This window comes from Piliocolobus tephrosceles, chromosome 10, assembly GCF_002776525.5.
Source record: "Piliocolobus tephrosceles isolate RC106 chromosome 10, ASM277652v3, whole genome shotgun sequence".
NCBI classification, from domain to species: domain Eukaryota; kingdom Metazoa; phylum Chordata; class Mammalia; order Primates; family Cercopithecidae; genus Piliocolobus; species Piliocolobus tephrosceles.
The window spans coordinates 112,060,866-112,080,464 of NC_045443.1; the positions used below are offsets into that span (position 1 = coordinate 112,060,866).

The 19,599-nt window shown below is 51.0% G+C and overlaps 1 protein-coding gene and 1 long non-coding RNA gene across 4 annotated transcripts in view; one reads left to right on the forward strand and one right to left on the reverse strand.

The window, feature by feature from the left end:
* TBX5 (T-box transcription factor 5) overlaps window positions 1-14,308 on the reverse strand; it is a 54,737-nt gene extending 40,429 nt beyond the window's left edge. Inside the window, exons 1-6 of one of the 3 annotated variants that reach the window (XM_023211710.1) lie at window positions 13,680-14,308; window positions 9,563-9,747; window positions 7,666-7,760; window positions 5,336-5,455; window positions 4,410-4,557; window positions 542-694 (exon numbers count right to left, since the gene is read on the reverse strand). In XM_023211710.1, coding sequence (XP_023067478.1) covers window positions 542-694; window positions 4,410-4,557; window positions 5,336-5,455; window positions 7,666-7,760; window positions 9,563-9,709 — 663 coding nt within the window. In that variant the 5' untranslated portion in view covers window positions 9,710-9,747; window positions 13,680-14,308. Of the gene's footprint in view, window positions 1-541; window positions 695-4,409; window positions 4,558-5,335; window positions 5,456-7,665; window positions 7,761-9,562; window positions 9,748-11,478; window positions 12,018-13,679 lie in introns of those variants that run through there. The other 2 variants (XM_023211638.2, XM_023211792.2) reach the window with 2 other exon arrangements.
* LOC111542449 lies at window positions 14,061-18,679 on the forward strand. Its single transcript, XR_002731572.1, has 3 exons — window positions 14,061-14,151; window positions 14,701-14,880; window positions 15,349-18,679. It is a non-coding gene; the product is annotated as an uncharacterized LOC111542449 (long non-coding RNA).
* The last annotated feature ends 920 nt before the right edge of the window (window positions 18,680-19,599 follow it).

Genomic DNA, 19,599 nt, shown 5'->3' on the forward strand with positions numbered 1-19,599 from the left:
AGTTACTCTGGAGGCTGAGCAGGAGGATCTCTTGAGCCTGGGAAGTCAAGGCTGCAGTGAGCCAAAATTGTGCCACTGCACTCCAGTCTGGGTGACAGAGTGAGACCTTGTCTTGGAGGGAAAAAAATTAAAAAGGTGGAGAGGAAAAAACTGACCCCAGCAGAAATGATGGCCCCAGAAATGAAACGGCAGCTCCAGAGCCATGCAATAAGCAACCTTTATTCCCACTAGGCATTTCATAAGGTCAGTGGGATGCCTTCTTGTGGCATTTGAGCGTGTGGCCCATCTATGGTTTGACAAGTTTGTTTCTAACAGGTGTGGGTGCATATGTGTGGTTGTGACTGTCATGCCAAGACCGTGGATACACTAAAAACAGCTGAAACTCTTAGGCTGCAGCTTTGTCCCCACCCCAGCATCCTGGGGTCGAAGTTGGTGACTGCTGCCATTCAGAGGAGCAAAGTTCCAGCAGGAAACCCTTGCAGATTCATGCAAAAGAAAGAGCAGACGGCCCCAGGCACCCGTTCCTGGGCTTAGGGCTTACCTTGTGGTTCTGGTAGGAAGTCACTGCTATAAACGCTGTCTCAGGAAAGACGTGAGTGCAGAATGCTGTATTTTTTGAGCCAAATCCATTATTTTCATCTGCTTTCACGATGTGTAATCTGGGCTGGTATTTGTGCATGGAATTTAGAATAATCTAAAAATAATAAAGAAAATGAGATTGTAAGAAAATCAAAACTTCCTTTGTCTCCAGATAAAACCCTGCTCCCCACCCTCTAAATTCGCCTTGTTATATCGGCTCTCGAAAAATAGATATTTTTCTTCTGTTTTGAAAAGGGGCCAGGGATTTCATTAAAAAGAAACATTTCAAAAATAACAATTTCCAACTGAAAAAGCCAAGGTAATATTCCAGGAATCTACCCAAGGCACACAGAGCAGTAAATCAGAATTCTTAATAAAGTTTGCTTAATAAATTAACTCCCTGCATAGGGCACTTCCCACCCCCAACGTGAGCTGAGCAAGTCTGGATCCAGGAATCCACGTCTGGAGGGAAGCCTGAACAGCACTTTTGGATTGAAGGGTGGTGTGGGGGCACGGGGACAAACAAACAACAAACATGCAAATAACCCCCACTCCAGAAATCGCTAAGGGATGCAAGAGAAGATACCAAGTGTTTGGAAAACTGAAATTTCTAAAACAAAAAAGTCACCAGTTCGGGGCACAGCCTTTTTCTGAGGCTTAGGGTGGGTGATCAGACCTCAAATCCAAGGCCTTTGTTTGGAGAACAAGCAAAGTAGAGTTAGTGAAAAGACAAGATATTTGGGGGGCACAGGTGATCTGCCCTCCAAGGACGTCAGCTCATAAGGTGTGGGGAGGAAGCACCCCCAACACCCCTCAAAGAAGGGGCTGGTTGCCCTGAAAACTCCCTTTCTCCAGCTTTATCACGTTTCAGGATCCATAACCAGAATTATCTCCACTCTTGACCCCAAACAGAACAGCTACATATGCTTTTTCAGGAATATTCTCTTTCTACTTCCTATCTTCCCCATATTCAGGGGTGCTCCCAGGGACAAGAGAGGTCCTAACTGCTGTAGTTGTGCTGTTATTTTCACAACTACCATTATCATTAGGAAGAGGAGGAGGAGGAGGACTTCCAGGCTGCATGTTCTTGCTGGAGCCAGGGCTAGTCACAGATGAGCATCCTCACCAATAAAACTGGGTTTGTTGTTCTGATCAACTGGGTTTTGATGCTCCCGGGAGGCTCTTAACGCTAATATTTACCAAAACGCTCTGATACGTCCCCACCCAACGTGCGAATTGCTGCGTTTAACAGCCTGAAAATCTAGCCTGTTTTTTCCCGGGAGCTGCGGAGGTTGTCTCGGTGACTTTGATTATTTGCATTGATGACCCTGGGGCAGGATTCTTGGACCAACCCCGGAGCCCGGCCCCAAGCGGGTGGAGGTAGTTGGGGGAGGGGAGCCGCGGCCCGGGCGGGGGAGGGACGAGGAACTCTCAGGCCCCGCGGCTGCCCGACCCCGGGCCGCGCGGCTCTAATCTCCGGCCGCCGTGGTCCGGCCGCCTCCCCGGCCGATAGCGACGCCGACCGGGGCGGCGTGGCGACAGAGAGACGCAGCAGGGCCCCGCTGGCCGCCACAGTCCCCGGCCGGCGGGGCCATCGGCCCGGCTTAGCCAAATTGCTTTGACGGCTGGGGACAGTGTGGAGACAGCAGCGCGAGGGCGATCTAATGGCTCCTAATTTCATTAGGGCGGCTCTGAATTAAAAGTCCGGAGTTTGGGGTGGGAATGCCTGGCTTCTAGGCAGTTCTGAGCAGCTCCGAGTCCCTCTCCCCAGCCGGGAAGGTACTGAAGCTGGCAGGGATGCCAGGAATTTGGTGGTGGGGTTGTGCACCTTCCGCAGGCATCCGCCCCAGAGAGACCTCAAAGGCACTCCAGGGCAGAGAAAAAGCTAGGAGCTGAAATGAGTGGGAACCGTCCCACTTCCCAGTGTCAAGGACCACGCAGGACCCCACCCAAGGGTCCCATCCTCCAGAAGGAGCCAGCCCAGAGATGCAAGTGGAACCTTTAGAAATGGCGCCGGTTTTCCCTAGTGCTGGTAAGGTATCCGCTGGGGACTGGCGGATACACAGTCAGAGCGGGTCAGCCAACGCCCACGCAAGCTGAATTTACAGAGCACCTCCTGGGAAGTCCAGCAAGAAGAACTCGTGGGCAAAACACCAGGATTTAACAGAGCGCCTCTGCATTTGCCGGAAAATGCCTTCCGTGCCCTCCCAGCAGGCTCCACAGAAAGGGAATGGTTCTTTCTCCACCCACGTGCTGAGAGCTGCATTTACCCATCAGTGGGGACCCCTGGGATCCTCTTCCCATTCCAGATCCTGGGGACTTCAGTGCTTCATCCCCAAGGCCTCAAAGGAGCAGATTTCTCGTTCCGACCTTCATAAACCATCCTCCCCGCCCTCTTGACCAAATTCATTCCCTCCCAGCCCCCTCCTTTCCCTGAAATTGGCGACCATGGGCCTATCTGTTGCTCCTCTTTGAAGCTACAACCTTACAGGACAGGGAACCCCTTTTGTAATTAGAGAGACCTAGCCACAAATCTCTGCTCCCAAATATAGGCTGTAGGACCTTGGCAAGTCATCCCCCCACCCGTCCCCTGGACTCTTCCTGTACAAAAGTTATGCCTCCCCGTCCTACCCCTAGGCTGCAGTGAGAATCAAATGCCCTAAGATGAATGTACACACTTGTTTGGCAGAATCATCCAGCTAAAAGTTCTAAACGTGAATTCAGAATGCGTGTTCTGTTCTAGTTATTAATTATCTCCAACGATGAGATCTGGGGACATTTTTTCAAAAATCAGCGTTTTGTGTTTTGTTTTTCTTTGGGAAGAGGGGTGATGACCCTACTAAGAATCCACAAAACCTACACATTCTTTTGGGTGGTGGGCAGGCTGCACATTCAATACCCTGCATTCAGTTTCAGGAAATTCACCAGTCCCCTCTCTTGGGTCCAATCCAGACTCCAAGTTTAGGACCCTGGTTCAGGTTCGCCTGCTCTGGGCACAGTGTGGAAAGGGAGAAAGCTGGATGTTGAAAAAAACACATCTCCCCAGGAGTATCAAGCTAAAAAGTGGCACTGGCACCATAGTTCGCCTCTTATGAGTTCATTTCCCATCTGGAAAAGAGGGGGCAGGTGAGCTGGGCTCTCCCTCTCCCCTGGAACATCCCAAAATTAAGGCAGGATTGGGAAGTGGGGAGCGAAGGTATATGGCTTTCACTGTGGTCCAGCCTCTGTACAGTCTATACTGGGTATCCACTGGGCTAGAGGGTCCATATTTTCTGCAAGACTGAAACACAGCCCTCCACTCCTAACCACAGATCGAATTCACAGACTCTCCAGGCCTGGAATGAGCAGCTTTAGTCATTCCTCCATCTCTAGGCAAAGGCAGAGGGGTTGGGCCCTAGCCGCAAGGATGCAGTCCCAGACCAGGTGAGCTGGGGGCCATATCTCCAGCCACCAAGGAGCTACAGACCCAGACTTGGGGAGTGTGGATCACAGGGAGGACTGCAGAGGGGCAGATATCTGCCTAGGAGAGTAGTGGAGACAGAGGATGAAGTAGTAGGAAGAAAAAGAAAGTAAAGGGAAAGCGAGTGAGGAGGTGAAAGAAGTTAACAGAAATGAATGAGAGGAGAAACGAGACAGAGGGGAGGAAAAGGAAGAGGAAGGAAGTCCAGATCAAGAAGGTAGAGGCAGAAAGCGATGAAAGTGGGGGAAAACGGAGGAAAGAAAAGGAGAAGTGTGGGCACACAGAGTCAAGGAGAGAGAGAAACCCAGTGAGAAGAAGGGAGAGAGGACAAGAGGGAAACAAAGCGTGGAATCCAGGCCACAGTACTCACATGCCCAAATGGGTCCAGGTGGTTGTTGGTGAGCTTGAGTTTCTGGAAGGAGACGAGCTGCCTCATCCAATGCGCCCCGGTGGCGGGAGAGTCCGGGTGCACGTAGAGGCGGCCAGGCATGGCGGGCTCAGCTTTGCCGGTCACAGACCTAGATGAAGGAAAGGTGTGATTACAGGCCTGGCTCAGAGTCTGGAGGCAGCGCGCTGCACCGAAGCGTGCTTCAGTTCACGCACCAGGTGAAGGTTCTTGAGTAGTAGCTGGAAATAATTGGAGGCCCTCCCATCTCCCATAGGTATCTGCAATCCCAGGTGCCCCAGCGTACTTGGTGCCTGGGTCCAGGCAAGCCCCTGGCCCAGCCTTTTCTTCTTACAGCCTCTCACATCCCACAAACAAGTGGTGGGTTCTGGAGGTCTGGACGTGCAAAAAGCCTTGAAAATTCCTTGAGGGCTTTCAACGGGGACTTCATCGTCAGGCCCCTGCACTGCTGGCAGCCATGGCAACAATTCTACCCAAGAAATGGGCCTCTCCTGTCTTAACTGTTTAACTTGAATACCACGAGCTGATTTTGCAATTTCATAAAAATGCATGTTCAAAGCAGGTAACTCATAAAAAATAACTGTAAATGGTTTTATGCCCCAGAAATACCTCCAGCACTTGGTAACAATACCCTTTGTAAAAATCCACAACCTATGGGTGCAGCGATAGACACAGGCACCTCACTTCCTCTGAGCCTCCGTTTTCTCATCTGGAAAACCGGAGCTAATGGTTACAGTCTGAGAATGGTTAGTAAAAAGCAATGGGATAGGCGGACAGACGCCTTTAGCACACAGTAGGAACAACAACAACAAAATGTTCACTGATTCAACTTCTCGGGAGAAGATTCCACTTTTCTCTCTCCCCGCTCCACCTGCCAACCCAGTGCCTACCATTTATTATCTGCGAATTTGTATCTGTGATCGTCGGCAGGTACAATGTCCATGAGAAGAATGTACTTCGTTTTGGGATTAAGGCCGGTCACCTTCACTTTGTAACTGGGAAACATCCGCCTGAGAGAGAGGGACGGAGGGAGAGAGGGGGGCGGGAATTAATGCCAATATTTGAAGGCAGCCTCCATCCATTTTAATGGAAAAAGCGATTCCTGGAGAAACCTGGAAGCAGAAAATAGCCCCGTTCCGCTCACCGCAAGATCCATCCCGGGTTTCCCTTGAAGTTATAAGGACGAGAAAGGCGAAGGGAGGAGAAAACAGCAGGCGGGCAACTGTAGGTATCCTAACAGGAAAACAAACCAGGACGCATGCGCCTTTAGAGAACGGGTTTTGAAGATGCTTCAAAGGGACCTCCATTTCAGCTCTTGCTAACTGCCCTTTTCAGAGCCAGACACCTACTATTAATATTTGCGGGGAGAGGAGGCTTATTAGGTACAAAGCTAGGCGCCGATCCTAGAGGATCTGTCTAGCCAGGTGCTTCCGCCGACCCTCGCGGCGCTAAGGTGTCACGTGTACGCAAGGTGTGTGCGCCCCAGAGACGCACAAGCGTGGGTGCGCACAGGCCTCCCGACCTGGCTTTGGTCCTCTGCCCCTGGAGGAGGGGGTAAGCGGTGGTTCCCAGGATAGCTCGGTTAATGACCTCTGATACTGGTCTCTAGCAGTTTATTCCTGAATGCCCCCACAATTTCTCCAAGGCGCCTGACACTCTTCTTTGGAGAGTCGAAATTCCTTGGCCTTCAGCAAACAAATTCCAGACCCTTCCAGATTTGGTTTCAGAAAAAGCTGAGGCCTGAACTAAGATTGAGTCGTTAGCAAGCCGATGGCCCGGAACTGTGCCGTCTCTGCTACCTTTCTGCCCCCTGGCGCACTCCAAATTTCCCTCCACCTTCTAAGGAGCATGCCCCAGAAAGCAAAGATTCTCAAGGTTGGCCTGGGGGGAAAAGACAAGTTGGCAGATCTGGGCTCACTTGGCGATGACGGGAAGGGTCGAATGGAGGCCTCTCCCTCCGAGCCCCGGAGCCAAAGCCTCGCGGTGTTTATCAGCCTGAGCGAGTGCGCCCGGAGGCCGAGGCGCTGAAGACTTCGCAGGCCTTTTATAGTTAAACCCTCACAACTCTGGCTGGGGGAAAGAGGGACTCGGCCGTGTCTTTCCTTCCTGGGGGACTAGGAAGAGGACTGCAGTTCGTTGGTGTAAACAGTACGCGCCTCCTAGTTCACTCAGGGCTTGGGCCGAGCGGGGAGCAGACTTTGTTTAATTTTAAATAATAATAAATGTCACTGTTGTCAGTTTATTGAGGGAGGCTTCGGCTGGAGAACGGGGGCGGGTAGGGGGGGCGTCTGGAAAGGCGGCTCCACCCTCCCCCTTCACACACTCGGTGGCTTGGGCCTACCGGTCGTCTGCTCCACACGCCTGCTCGGGACATCCTCTGGCTTTTTGCTTTGCGGGACGCGGAAGACCAGTACAGCATGGAAAGGGATGTGGCCAGGACGTCCCCAGACCTGGGCGCGCGCGTACACACACACACTCCCACACTCACACTGACATACAGAGCTGCACCACTCTCCCTCCTTCTCCCCCAGAAGTCTAGCACTTCTAGCTAAAACTCTGCGAGCTTTTAAGGGGAACTCCGGGGCGAGTGTCTTGGCGAAGCTGCTGTGTTTATCGGTGTCTGTATATAGAGCCCGGCCGAGCCCCGGTTCAGTTTCAAAGGCTTCGCCAGCTTTCTATAAACAATGAAAGAGGTAGCGAATACATTCAACGATTCAGAGTTTGACAATCGGGTGGGACCCTGGAACCACTCCAAGATCAGGGAGGGTGGGAATGAGTGTGGAAGTAAAGAAAAAGTCCAAGACCCCTGAAACCTAAAGACCTTCTAGACTCTGTCTTCTTTGGGTCTCTGTTTTCTGTTTTTTCCTTTCCCTCTTCTCTCTTTCCTTCACTACGAATCCAGATAGCACGGCCTCCCAAGCTCTTTATTCTTTCTATATGTGAGGTGGGAGAAATGCCCAGTTTCCGGACTTGAACTTTTGGAGTATTTCCTCCATCCCAGGAGAGATCAATGGAGGAATCTCCCTGTGCCTCTCTAACCAGGATCTATCTTTCTCTCTTTCTCTCTATCTCTCCCCGCCTCCTCCTTTATTCTCTTCTTTCTCTGTGTTTCCTCTCCTATTGCCCCTTTCCTTCCCTCTTCTCTTCCAAGCCACCTTTTCTTCTTCACCTCTCCCACAATTTCTCCTCGTCCCTCTCTCTACACAACTAACCATCTCACCTTCCAGCTTTGGTTATGATCATTTCCGTGCCCACTTCGTGGAATTTCAGCCACAGTTCTCTTTCATGGAGAAACACTTTGATTCCCTCCATGCCCTGCAAGAAGGAGAAAAAAGTCACACTGACAAGCCCTGGCGGTAGTGGGCATTCCCCAAACTCCCCCAAAACACAGAGACTGCTCCTCCTTCCCACTGGAGCCTGTGGTCTCAGAGGGTAAAAAGTGGCCTCAGCCTACTGCAGAATTATCTGGAGCACCCAAAAGCCTCCGCCCAGGGATCCCTATGTAGGCTGAGTCTCTGAGGTTTGCACCAACCACTTGAACCCACAGTGCTGTATTGTCTCCTTCTAATGACACCAGCACAAGGCTATGGAATGATCACCCACCATCAGGGTGCTTCGGAATGTTACTGAGGAGGACCAGAATAAGCAAAAACCAACCAAACAAACCAAGAAAAACCAGAGCCAGTTTCAATCCACTTCACCTGAGATACAGGGAAATGAAAACAAAAACAAAAACAAACAAAAAACCTAACCTAGAAAAACTAGAAACCTAATCTAGAAAACACTCAGAATATTCTTACGTAGCTGCTTAGATGCCCACACACCAAACATACAGATGTACAAATACTTGCTTATTCTTGGCCATGGGGGTACAAAAATGAACATATATGAATTTTTAAACTTAAAAATGCTTATATTACCATATGTTCTCACAGTCCAGAATGAAAATTAATCCTAAATATCTATATTAACAAACCCTCCAGGCTCTCCCTGCAAGTAGCTCCATCCACATCCAGCTATTTTGATTATAGGGCAGGCCTGATGCCATTTCACATTTTGGCTTTCAGCTAAAACTACATTTATAGAACCGATGCAAATATAAACATATATACACATATATACATATGTGCACACACACACATACACACACAAACTCTTCATTTTGGAATAATTTGCAACAGTTTAAAAGTGGATTTGCTTTTCCTTAAAAGAAAAAAACATCTGTAAGTTTCCTAAACTGTGTTCACGCTCTGCTTCTCTACACACGTTTTCCCGAAACTTAAAGGCCAAAGAAAGAAGCGGGGAAAACCCAGGAAGAACATCGAAATCCCAAGGTAGGGTTTTAGCTACGGGCAAGTGTCTCTTCTGGTCCTCACCCCGTTTCACACCCCCGTGACACCTTATTTAAAAATCACTGGATCTACTGAAGGGCCTACTTGAACGCCCAGTGCGTCCCGGGTTTGGGGCGCAGAGCGCAAGGTGAGGCTCCTCCCTCTGCCCGGGCCCAGGTGGTAGCCTGGCGAACCCGAGGCTCCTGGTGCCCTCCGGGCGGAGCCCTGTGCGCTCCCAGCGGCCGGTGATGGCGTGCCAGCCAGCCAGGCCCAGACCGCAAGACAAATGGTGGGGCGCGCGGGTCTAGGCGGCGGCGCGGAGGAGGCAGGAGGAGGCAGGAGAAGGCGAAGGCTGCGGGAGATCAGAAGAGGGGTCAAGCCATCGCTCACGCCGGCCTGAAGCGGCCGCTGACCTGGCCCTTATTAAGATGCTGAGGGCCGATTCTACACGTAGTGCAGCGGGAAAGGAATTATCTAGGCCATTGTTAGCTGACCCCAAACAGCCGGATAATTGAGATTTGTCGAACAATTTAAGTAGATTTCAAAAATCCTTTGTAAAGATAACCGTCACAATAAAGTGGATGACAATACTCTAGTATTTGAGGAGACAGGACAGAGAAGGTGGAACTGAGTGGGAATTAAAAGGAAAGGGGATGATTACAGTCGGTGGGTTTGTTTTGCTTTTTATTTTTGTTTTTGTTCTGTCCCCGCAAGAGGAGCCGAACAGGGAAGCCAGACTCTGACTTCGATCTCTGCAAAGGGACCCGAAGCGCGAGGTCTCCTTACCTGCTGGGTGAAGGCGGCCTGTGGGGACGACGGAGACTTGCTGGGGGCCCCGAGCGCGCTCTCGGGTTTCGAATCGCAGGGCAGGTCTTTTGCGTCAGGCTCCAGAGGTGTGTGCGCCAGGCCAAAGCCCTCGTCTGCGTCGGCCATGGTGCGCCCGGGGCCCTGTGCCCGCGCAAGGTTCTGCTCTGAGGACAAGAAGCAGGGGAAGATGGGGGTGGGGAGGAGAGAGAGAGAACGAGAGAAAGGTTGGAGAGCACAATTCTAGTGACAGGAGGGAGCAGTTTGGCCCCCAGTTTCCAGCTACCAGCACCTCCGTGCCCAGCTAAAGGAGACTGCAGAAGGCCCTAGAATTATTACTATTACTAGTATTCCTAGTATTATTACTATTACTTTATGACCAAGCACAACCTCTTGCAAAAGACCCGCGTCAGACCCGGAGGAGGCAGGCCCGCATCTCCGCTGCGCAGGCTCTCGGTGATAAGCAAGCTGCCCGTCAAATTTGTCTGGACTTCTGGAAGAGCCAATAAAGATAAGGCGTGGGTATTTTTGGAAGCCACTGGGTAGGAACCAAAAACAAAACAAAACAAAAACCCAGTGTCCTTTAGAGAATTTCTTTCTTCGCCAAATTACAAGATGCCGTCGGAACTCTTTTTATTAAACCTCACAAGAGGAATAGTTTCCTGCAGCAGGCAACTATGTGTGAAGTAACCCGCCTCTTGCAAAAACAAAAACACAGGAGAGGGGAACGTTATGCAGATTGAGACTAGGTTCAAAAGAGAATTCACATACATCTTTTACCATTTACAGGCCTAACATTAAAAGTCCTTTAAAATTAAAAGTCCTTTTCTTTACCCCAACCTTAAGTAAGATTCGTTGAAAGGTTAAAAAAAAAAAAAATAGCCAAACAGAAGACTGAATGAAGAAAGCCACCGTGCAGCGGTTCTGAGGGAGGCTCGTCACTGGGTTTCCGCCACCAGCGCTCTGCAGCCGGGTCGGGGATGGCGGGCATTTTGTGGAGTGACCAGGCTGAAGGGGGTTTCTCTGAACTTCAGCCAGGCCTGGCTTGCTAAAACTGCAGGCCCAGGCTCAGGACTGGCGAGGACAAAGTCATTATCGGATAAGTCCTAGGCTGGAGGCATTGAATCTGCGGCCCGGGTCAGCGCAATGAACAGAACGGCCAGGGTTTGCAGGCGTACGAGGTTAGAATATACAAAATAACAGCCGCAGAGCTGTTCAAGCCCAATGAGCCTGTCTCCTGCTCTCTGATCTCCCAATGAGCCTGTCTCCTGCTCTCTGATCTCCTTCCAATCTCCTCTATACTCAAGTAGGAATTCCTCCTAAAACGGAAGACTTTCGGAAGCGGGCACAAGCCAAGGTTCCCCAAAACCTTAGCAGCTGCTTAAGCAAGGGACCAGATCCCATTCTGATCTGCGGTGGCCAGAGATCTAGAAATGGGGCCGAGGAGAAGGACAGCTTCTGAGGCCTGACTCGCAAGCAGCTTTCTTCGCCTCGTTCACGGGGCTTCAGGGAGGCGGCGACTGGAGCCCCGCAGCCTACTCACAACAAAAGAAAGCAGGGCTGGCGCTCCCACACGCGCTCCCATTCACTGCCGGCCGCGGGGAGAATCCTACCCCGCGTCCTTGCTAGCGTCCCGGGGAGCTCTGGGCTGGCGGAGACGAACAAGATGCGGTTTGACAGAACCAGGCCGTGCTTCCTGCAAACCTCAATGCCGCTCCGCCAGCCGCGGCGGCCTCCCGGACTCCATTCTCCGCGGAGCTCCGAGTCGCGCAAAATCTCTGCAAGCTGCGCTCTGCAGAAGGCAAAGCCAGGCTGGAATCCGCCATTCCCGCCGCCCCAGCCGACTGGGCCGACTAGCTCCCTCCTGAGCCTCCTGGGCCATCTGCCGGGACGGTTACCTCTCTCGGTGAAGCCGGTGCATTCACAACATCCTCTGCTGCTCCTAGCAGGGAAGCCGGCGGCGAGGCGGGGGTGCAGGCATGGTGGCTCCGGGGTTTATGCGGAGTTTACTGCGTACCCAGAATAGCCGCTACTGCTGCCTACTAGGGCGCACCTACCGCCGGAGCCTCCGCGGCGACTGCCCCCCCCCAACACACACCTCCTCCGCTGTGCGCTTGCTCTCGCTAAATACTTCCAAGTTGCCAAGCGCCAAAGAACACAAAATAGCCTCCAAGAGCACCGGCAACCATATAATCTCAGTGCCCCGCTCCTCCCTTACACCCCCAGGGAGGGAAAGTTGGGAGCCCAGTGAATGGTCGAAGTCCTTTCTGGGCGCAGCTTTCAGGATTAAAGTTCCCGAATTCGAGGTAAGAGTCAGTCTCTCTCTCTCTCTCTTTCTCTCTCTCTCTCTCTCTTTCTCTCTCTCTCTCTCTCTGAAATACAAGCCAACTCAGCTGCGCACAGTGACGTTGGGTTGCCTCGATGCTCACAAAGTACTGAAATCGCCTATCCAACTAGATCCCACTGCACTCTGCCGCCCTCCCCCTTCTCTCTCCCTCCCACCCTCCGGTCCTCCCTTCCCCCCCCACAACTTTTCCACTAGATTTCCCGAACACTCAAATCACAAAACGACTCTCAACCCAGACCTGCAATAACTCCCTCCTCTCTACCCCTTTCCCAACCTCCATCCATCTCTGCTTCTCTGAGCAAGCGGTGGCTGCAAAAACTCCTGCACAAATCATTTCAAACTCGGTCGGCTTCTAACCGGGAAGTAATCTCAATGACGCTGGCGGTGCAGAGAACCGAGTCTGGACGCGCACACACAAACACACCCCGGGCCTCCGCAGCCTTGCAGACATTCTCTCCAACGCTGACCTCGAGAAGGAGAGCTGCCTGACCCCGCCTGGCCGGCGCTCGCCTTCCTGACATCTCCCCTCCACCCCCTACTCATCACCCCTACTCTCAACGACTCTAGGGTGAAGGCAGGGTGAAGGTGCATTGGGATGGGGGCAGAGATCAAAGATGCCAAGAAATCGCTGCGGGCCCCCACCCCCACCCAGTGGGGCCACCAGACCTCCCCTGCTCCAGGTGTACACAAGGCAGCGCCCAGTTTTATTAAAATAATCAAACAGTCACTGGGGACTGGGGAGGGTTTTCATCTCCACTGGTCTCCTCTCCTTGCCCTTTCCCTCTCTGAAATGTATTTTTTTTTTTTTTAGGGTGAGTTGAAGAGGTCAATAAAAGCATAAACACAGTCAGTAGGTCTCAGTCTGAGCAGACCCAGATTGGGACACCGAATATGGATGCTTGGAGTAAATGTCAGGAGTCCTGTTCTGTTTCCCATCCTTACCTCCTGTACCCCCATCATCCTGATTTTTCTAGGGTTCTGATAAGAGACTTGGGCCTGCAAGTCAAGGTCTGGAGGAAGGGATGGAGGGAGGAGAAATGCCTGAGATCAGCAGTTGTGTAACCCTCTGTGACTGCTCTGCTAAAATCCCAGGCCAGGCCACTGCTGCAAAATGCCAAAGTGGAGAATCTCCAACCCTAAATGTGGGGCAACCAGGAAGAAAACCAACCCTCCTTTGCTATGGTGCTCACTCTGCCTTCCAGGTTTGTTTGCAAACAGATCTTTGCCCAGGCGTTTTATTTATTTGTGAAAACACCCTCACCCTCCAAGTCAGCTTGGAGGCCTTTGGGCTTGCTAATAAGGCCACGCTAGGTCGAAGACACAAAAAACAAACATGGTATCGGAAGGAGGCTGAACCACTACATCTCCGGTAGAGGGAAAGGGAAATCCAGAAAGACCTCCCCAATCCCTTTAAGTTCTCAGAGATTTGGGGATAAAATTGATTCCCATAAATAATCTCCAGGCCCCTCCAGAGAGGAAAAATCTAGACTCTCCCAGGTAATAGCCTAGCCAGATTTGCTTAGTTCATTGAGCACAGATGGTCTGGGCCACCAAGCAAAATAGGGATTTTCAAACCTTTCGAGAGAATCCATTCTTGCCAGGTGACACACGAAGCCATTCTTATTTTGTTCATGAAAAGTAGCAGCACAGCGAGGGAAGATTCAGCAAGATCAAGACGGGGTGAAAAGCCAAGGAGGGCCAAGTGCAAAGAGAAACCTATTTACCCCCTTAGTCCTCCAGGGTGAAACTCACCTCCAACTATCCCACCTCTTCTTTGTAGCGCAAAAGCCAGGAGTGCGCCTCGCTGGAGAGGAGGGCTCAGGTGAAGACTTTGAAAAGGACCCCCAAAAGAGACCTCTTTAGGCCAGGTCTTCTTCCAACGTCTGTCAAGAAGAGCACGTACCTCCCAGCTCAAAGTTGGTTTGTGGTCTCCGACAAATTAAATATTACTGTTTATTACCAGGCATACCCCAATAAAATAAAGAGGCAACCAGGCGATAGCGACTATCTCACCAGCCGCTGCACCTATAGGACTTGGAGACGTCACGAGTCACGCAACCGGCCCGCGCTCTGTCACGCTTGGCTGGGGGGCAGCGGCGGGAGGTTAATTTCTCTCCGTCTTCGCATATCAGTGCCGGGTCTGCGCAGCCACAAGTCCCGGACGTCTCGGCCCCGGGAGTAAATAAAGACATAAACCAACCCGGCTTTCTCCGGAGAAATGAGGGTGACGAACCTAAGACACAAACAGAGCCAAGATCGACTTTCTTAGGAAGGGGGAGAGGAGGGAACTCTTCACGAAGGGAGGTGGGAGTCCACCTCAGACCTCTATTGGAAGGAAATCGAGTTGTTCCGGGGGACGGAGATCTCTTGCATAAGGCATGGGATCCTTATTATTTAAAAAAAAAAAAAAAAAAAAAAAAATTCCCCGCGGAGGAGCTCTTGGCAAATGAATATCCAGGCGCCGCTCTAACTGGTTAGGCTGGGATGCGATAATTGAGTGCCCTCTTGCAAACTTGCACAGAAATAATTACTGGGTTGTCGTGGAGGGGACACGAGACCGAGGGAGTTCTCCGTAATGTGTCTTGCTGAGAGAAAAGTCCAAGAATGCAATTCGTCCCAGAGTGGCCCGGCAGGGGCGGGGTGCGAGTGGGTGGTGGAGTAGGGGTGGGAGTGGAGAGAGGTGATTTCCGTAGAGAATAATTACAGCACCAGGGCCCGCCGAGGCACGAGGCACTCTAGTTTGTCTTGTAATCACGACGACTATTATTTTTAGTCCGATCAATGAGCATAATTTCTAAGCAGTCCAGCGGTGGATGCGCGCAAACTTTTGCGCACCGCTGGAAACCCACTAGATTCAGTTGCAGAACGTACCGCGTGGACGCCCCTGGTGGCTCCGAGAGAAGAGCTAGGCCTGCCCAGCACAGAGCCGGAGAGCGTCGGGCCTTCCGGAAGGGTAAGTTCCCCGTCAAGGGGTCCCGAGGGAGCCGGACGTCTGAATCTGGGCATGTCCCCAGCTTCGGGGTTCGATCCTGAGTTTTGCGCGTCCCTAACCCCCAGGGCTTTCCGAAGCATGGCCTGGCTCCAGGCCCGTTCCGCTCGGGACTGGAACGGCAGCAAAATGTGCAGGGAGGCAGTCGGCCGGCAGAGCTGCTGCGGGAGCCAAGGTCAGGCCCGTGGGGAGAGCGGGCAGCTTCCAGCGCTGGCCACGAGCTCCCAAGCCAGCTGGGCCGCAGACCCCTTTGCTTCCAGAGAGCACAACCCGTGTCCTTTCTCTCGGCCAGGCTGCAGTGGCTGCCCCGAGCTTCGCTTTCGTTTCCCAAGTTGTTAATAACGATATTTCCCCAAATCCGAGGCTCCTTCGGTGCAGTGTTTGCTCCCAGATGCCAAGAACGCAACTCGAAATCCTTCTCCCAAACCCTAGTTCGATGAGATGAGTTCCTATTTGACCTCTGAGCCGAGGCGGGCCGGAAACCGAGGCCTAGGCCCCGCCGGGGCTGCAAGGGAAAGGCGAAACTCCGAGCGTAGCGACTTTTCCGTGTGGTTCCTTTCTCTGGCATTCCGGACCGCGGGCCTTGCAGCCACCTGGACCGGCATTCAAAGGTTTCTACAAGTCCAGCTTCACAGACTGGCTTTCCCAGACGCTCCGGAGCCCGCACCACGAACAGAATAAACGAGAGACGAGAGATCGCAACTAGGTTTGAGAATCGTCCTTCTTTCCCCTAATCGTTTGAGCAGTAAACTCCGGAGCCGGCTACAGCGCACATCCTCCCTTCCTCCTTTCGGAGAACTGTCGCTTTCCCGAACCTGCTCCCAGCTGAGTTTTCTCCCAAAGTGTATTTTTCTCATTTTGCAAAATTCCTGCCCTGATTTTAATAATGCAACAGGACAGCAGAGGTTCCTCTTTAAAAAGTCAAAACCCAAACCAAAGGGGCCGGTTGCTGTTGATATTTTTTTTTCTTCACTTGCTCCTTCCGTTTTTAAGAAAGACACATCCAAAACTACCCATTGTTTTCCTCTCAAAAAAGAACTCACTTTAAAATGCATCCCCGTCTATATCTCTCCCCGTATGTCCCCACCTGACCCGATGGCAACTTGGGGATGTGGGGTGGTGAAAAACAGAAGTGTGGACGGGGCTGGGAAAATGAATAGGAATTATAACAATATAAATGATGACAAAACTAAACTTTGACCAACTCAATTTGCAAAAGAAAGGGTTGGTCTGAGGGTGAGACATTCCCCGGTTTCTCAAGGGGGTCACTTTCCCTCTCACCCAGTTGAATCCGGCTCTGTTATATTTTTTCCAGGAACACAGTATGTCTCTTCCCAATGTTTTATTCGGTTTCTGGTTTCCCCACTTCTGACTGGAAGTATGCGGGAAGAATACTGGCTGTTATTATTATGACTATTGAGTATCCAAGACTCTCCTCCAATATTTCCACCAAGAATTATTATTGCTACTCTCCTCATTCATGTTAGTGTTGCTTCGTGCGCTTTTGATAATGATTGTCCTCGTTACTTTCCAAGTTTTTTGTTGTTGTTGTCGTTGTTGGGTTTTGCTTTGTTTTTGCTTTTTGTTTTTCCTGTTCAGGGTAATGAAATGAGAACTAGAAGAGGGGATATCATTTCGAGGCCCAGCTGAGAAGGATCCCAATGCTAAAAATTTACACACTTCAAAGAGCAGAAAGGTGGAAGCGAGCGTTGCTTGGACACAAGGATGCCACTGTCTCATCTCCTCCAATTTGGGAAGTGCCCAGCCTAGAAAGGTGAGGGTCCCAGCTGGGAGACCATGGAGTCCCTCCAGGGTCACACTGAGCCTGAGAACTCCAACCATCTTGCAGGTCAAAACCCATTGATAGGTCTCCCAAAATGTCTGGGGTAGGGGGAAGAAACATACGGCATTCCGGGTCTGTAACCGTGTAAGAGAGAGACTCGGACTGATATGTCTAGGTCTAGGGTGAAGGTGGGGGGCCTGTCTGGATATCTTCTACCTCAATTGAAGGGCTCCTTGGAAACCTGGGAGCCCACTGCTCTCTGGGACTCTGCAAAGACAAATTTTCTTTGGCAAACGGAACAGTGTCACGCTGTCGACAGAGCAGACTATTTTTCTTGTTCCCTCACAAGGTGGGGGTAGGGGGAAAGAAAAGGAAGCAAGAAAGAAAGGGAAATTAAATCCACACGTGTTAAGCTCGCTCAAAGGGCCAGAGTTAAAACCAGAGATGAAACTTCGACTCCAGTTCTGGCTGCCTGCGGGCCTCTTTCCAGCCAGCCAGGCCTCACAGAGCAAGGCATCCCCACCGGAGAGAATTCGATCTGATGTTTCATAAAGTGCTTTATTCAAGGAGAATGGGTGTGGGTCTGTCTCCAAGTCTATGCTGCAGAAATCCAGAATTTGTAGCAGCAAAGAAAACAAAGGAGATAGCAATTGTAATAATAATGACCCTCGTTACAAAAACTCATCCTGATATCCTCCAAATCAACCCAACAATTCAGGCAATATTCAAGCAATGACCATTAAATCATCCAGGTCATTGATTTACAAAATTCCTAAGGTCTGATCAGGCTTTCGGACTTGGGCCTAGCTGGGTCAAGAGAACCTGAAATGCTGTTGTGTTGATTCTGAAATCGCCAGTTTAATCAGGACAGTTAATCTCTACATCTTTCATGCCACTCTTTTGGGGAGAGATTTTCTTGAGAGAGGACACGACAGGTCTCAGCTACAGAGCTCTGGTATACATGGGAGGGAGTGGAGGCGGCCACCCCGCCTGGAACTGTGAGTGAAAACTCTAGTAATGACCTTGAGGAGGTGAAGGAAGGTGGGTGGGGGTGTGGGTGATGAGGGAGGCCAAACCCCAATCTGGAAGGATCTGTCACTGAAACAATTGCTTGGTCGAGACCTCTAATTTTTCTTCCTCTCCAGCTAGTCTCCTATGGCTCCCTGGTGCTGGGTTTCTGGCCTTTGGTGACATCCCAACAGAAGGGTCCAGAAGCAGGGACCCCAGACACCTTGCTCCCTCTCCCAAATCACACCCAAAACATACTGGGGTGAAACAACTGACAGAGGCTCTCTGTGGCGAACAACTGACCAAAGTCGCCAGTGGAAAAGTTCCTGATAATTATTTCCGCAAGGACCCTGAATTTCCTGGTCACCATGGCAACCTGGAAGTCCCACCGAATGCTTTCAACAATGGGGTACCCCGAGGACATTCGCGCAATTGACTGCACAGTCTGAGGCCTGAAAAGCATTTCTGCCCTTCATTCTTGAGTTTCTGGAGCCTCCTTAGTGGTTCAACAGAGCAGAGATTTTTTAAACTGCACCCTTTTTTAAACAGGAAAGAAAATTGAGGTTCAGTACCAGGTGGGTTCAGGTCTTGAGCAAAATCCCCGTCTTTGAATTCAGAATGCTTACCCCAGAGCCGATCATGTAGAGCCTATGGTGTATCTTAATCGAAACCCGTGGCGCAAACATCTCAGCCAGGAACCCGGGACTTTAGGTGTCACTTAATCTCTTCACGTCTGTTAACTACACCTATCTGCATAGGAGGCTCCCCACATCAGTCCAGGCAACCTTTTTATTTGCCTGGGGCCATTTCTCCTAAATGGAAGGAGAAAAGCCTGAGCGTTAGAAATTGTGGCATTAATGTCTGTAAGGGCTAATGGAGTGAAAAGAATACATTATTCTCCTTTTCTTTTTAGAAAAAAATTTCAATTGTGGATGTAATTGAAATAACATTAAAATAACATTTCTGATTGCACTGCTTTCTTCTTGAATGTGTATCAGAGGGGAGGGGGAAGTGGCTCTTTTCATTTTGGGGTGGACAGTGGATAATACAAGCTGATTTTCTTGTGCCCAGCTCGGAGGCACTGAGCCTGCAGGGTTTGGGAGCAATGCAGGCAGCCAGGAGAGAAAGGGTGACAGAGAGAAGGCGTCCAGGCCTCAGAGGTCTTTGGCGGTGGGATAGGAGCCACTCCTTCTCTGAGTCCTCTCTCAGCTTTGTTCCATTCTGCTGCCAACCCCATCTTTCTCCCAACTACTCAGGAAAGATAAAATTTAACTTCTCTCCCCCTATTTCTGACGGGACATCTAATGTCCCTCAAAGCCACTGGCTGGCTCTGTAGTGCCTCCACCCAGTCCTTTCCCTTCTGAGAGCCCAGGCAGCCTATAGAGGTTCTCATTTCTAACCCAAGGCCTCTTGTTTCCTTCCCTCCCCAGCATTTTGCATTAATATTTTCAGAAGAGTCCTACTTGTGTCTACACAGCCACCAAGAGAGCATTGTGGGTATTTTAGGCTCACAAATCTGTTAGCATTTGAGGTGCAATAATAGCTAACATTTATGGCAGGCCAGGAAAGAGCCACTGTAACCTGGTTTTGCTCACACATTTAGCTCTGAATTGCTCTACGAGAAGGGAGATCAATTCTCTTCAACCTTACAGAAGAGGTTTCTGGCGGTCTGGCCACCACCCCACTCTGGTGGGATTCGAACCCATCAGAAGGAAGGGTTCGTCTGTCAAGGCAGGAAGGGGAACAGGGAGTGGTCTGTTGGATTGGGGGAGTGCAAAGGGCACTTTTTAGTTGAAAACCGGTGCGGGGGACGGTGGGGAATTGCTCCTTCTGTCACGGAATGAAGGCTCAAATCATTTCTGATGTCTCACTCTTTTCTCCCCACTCCCACT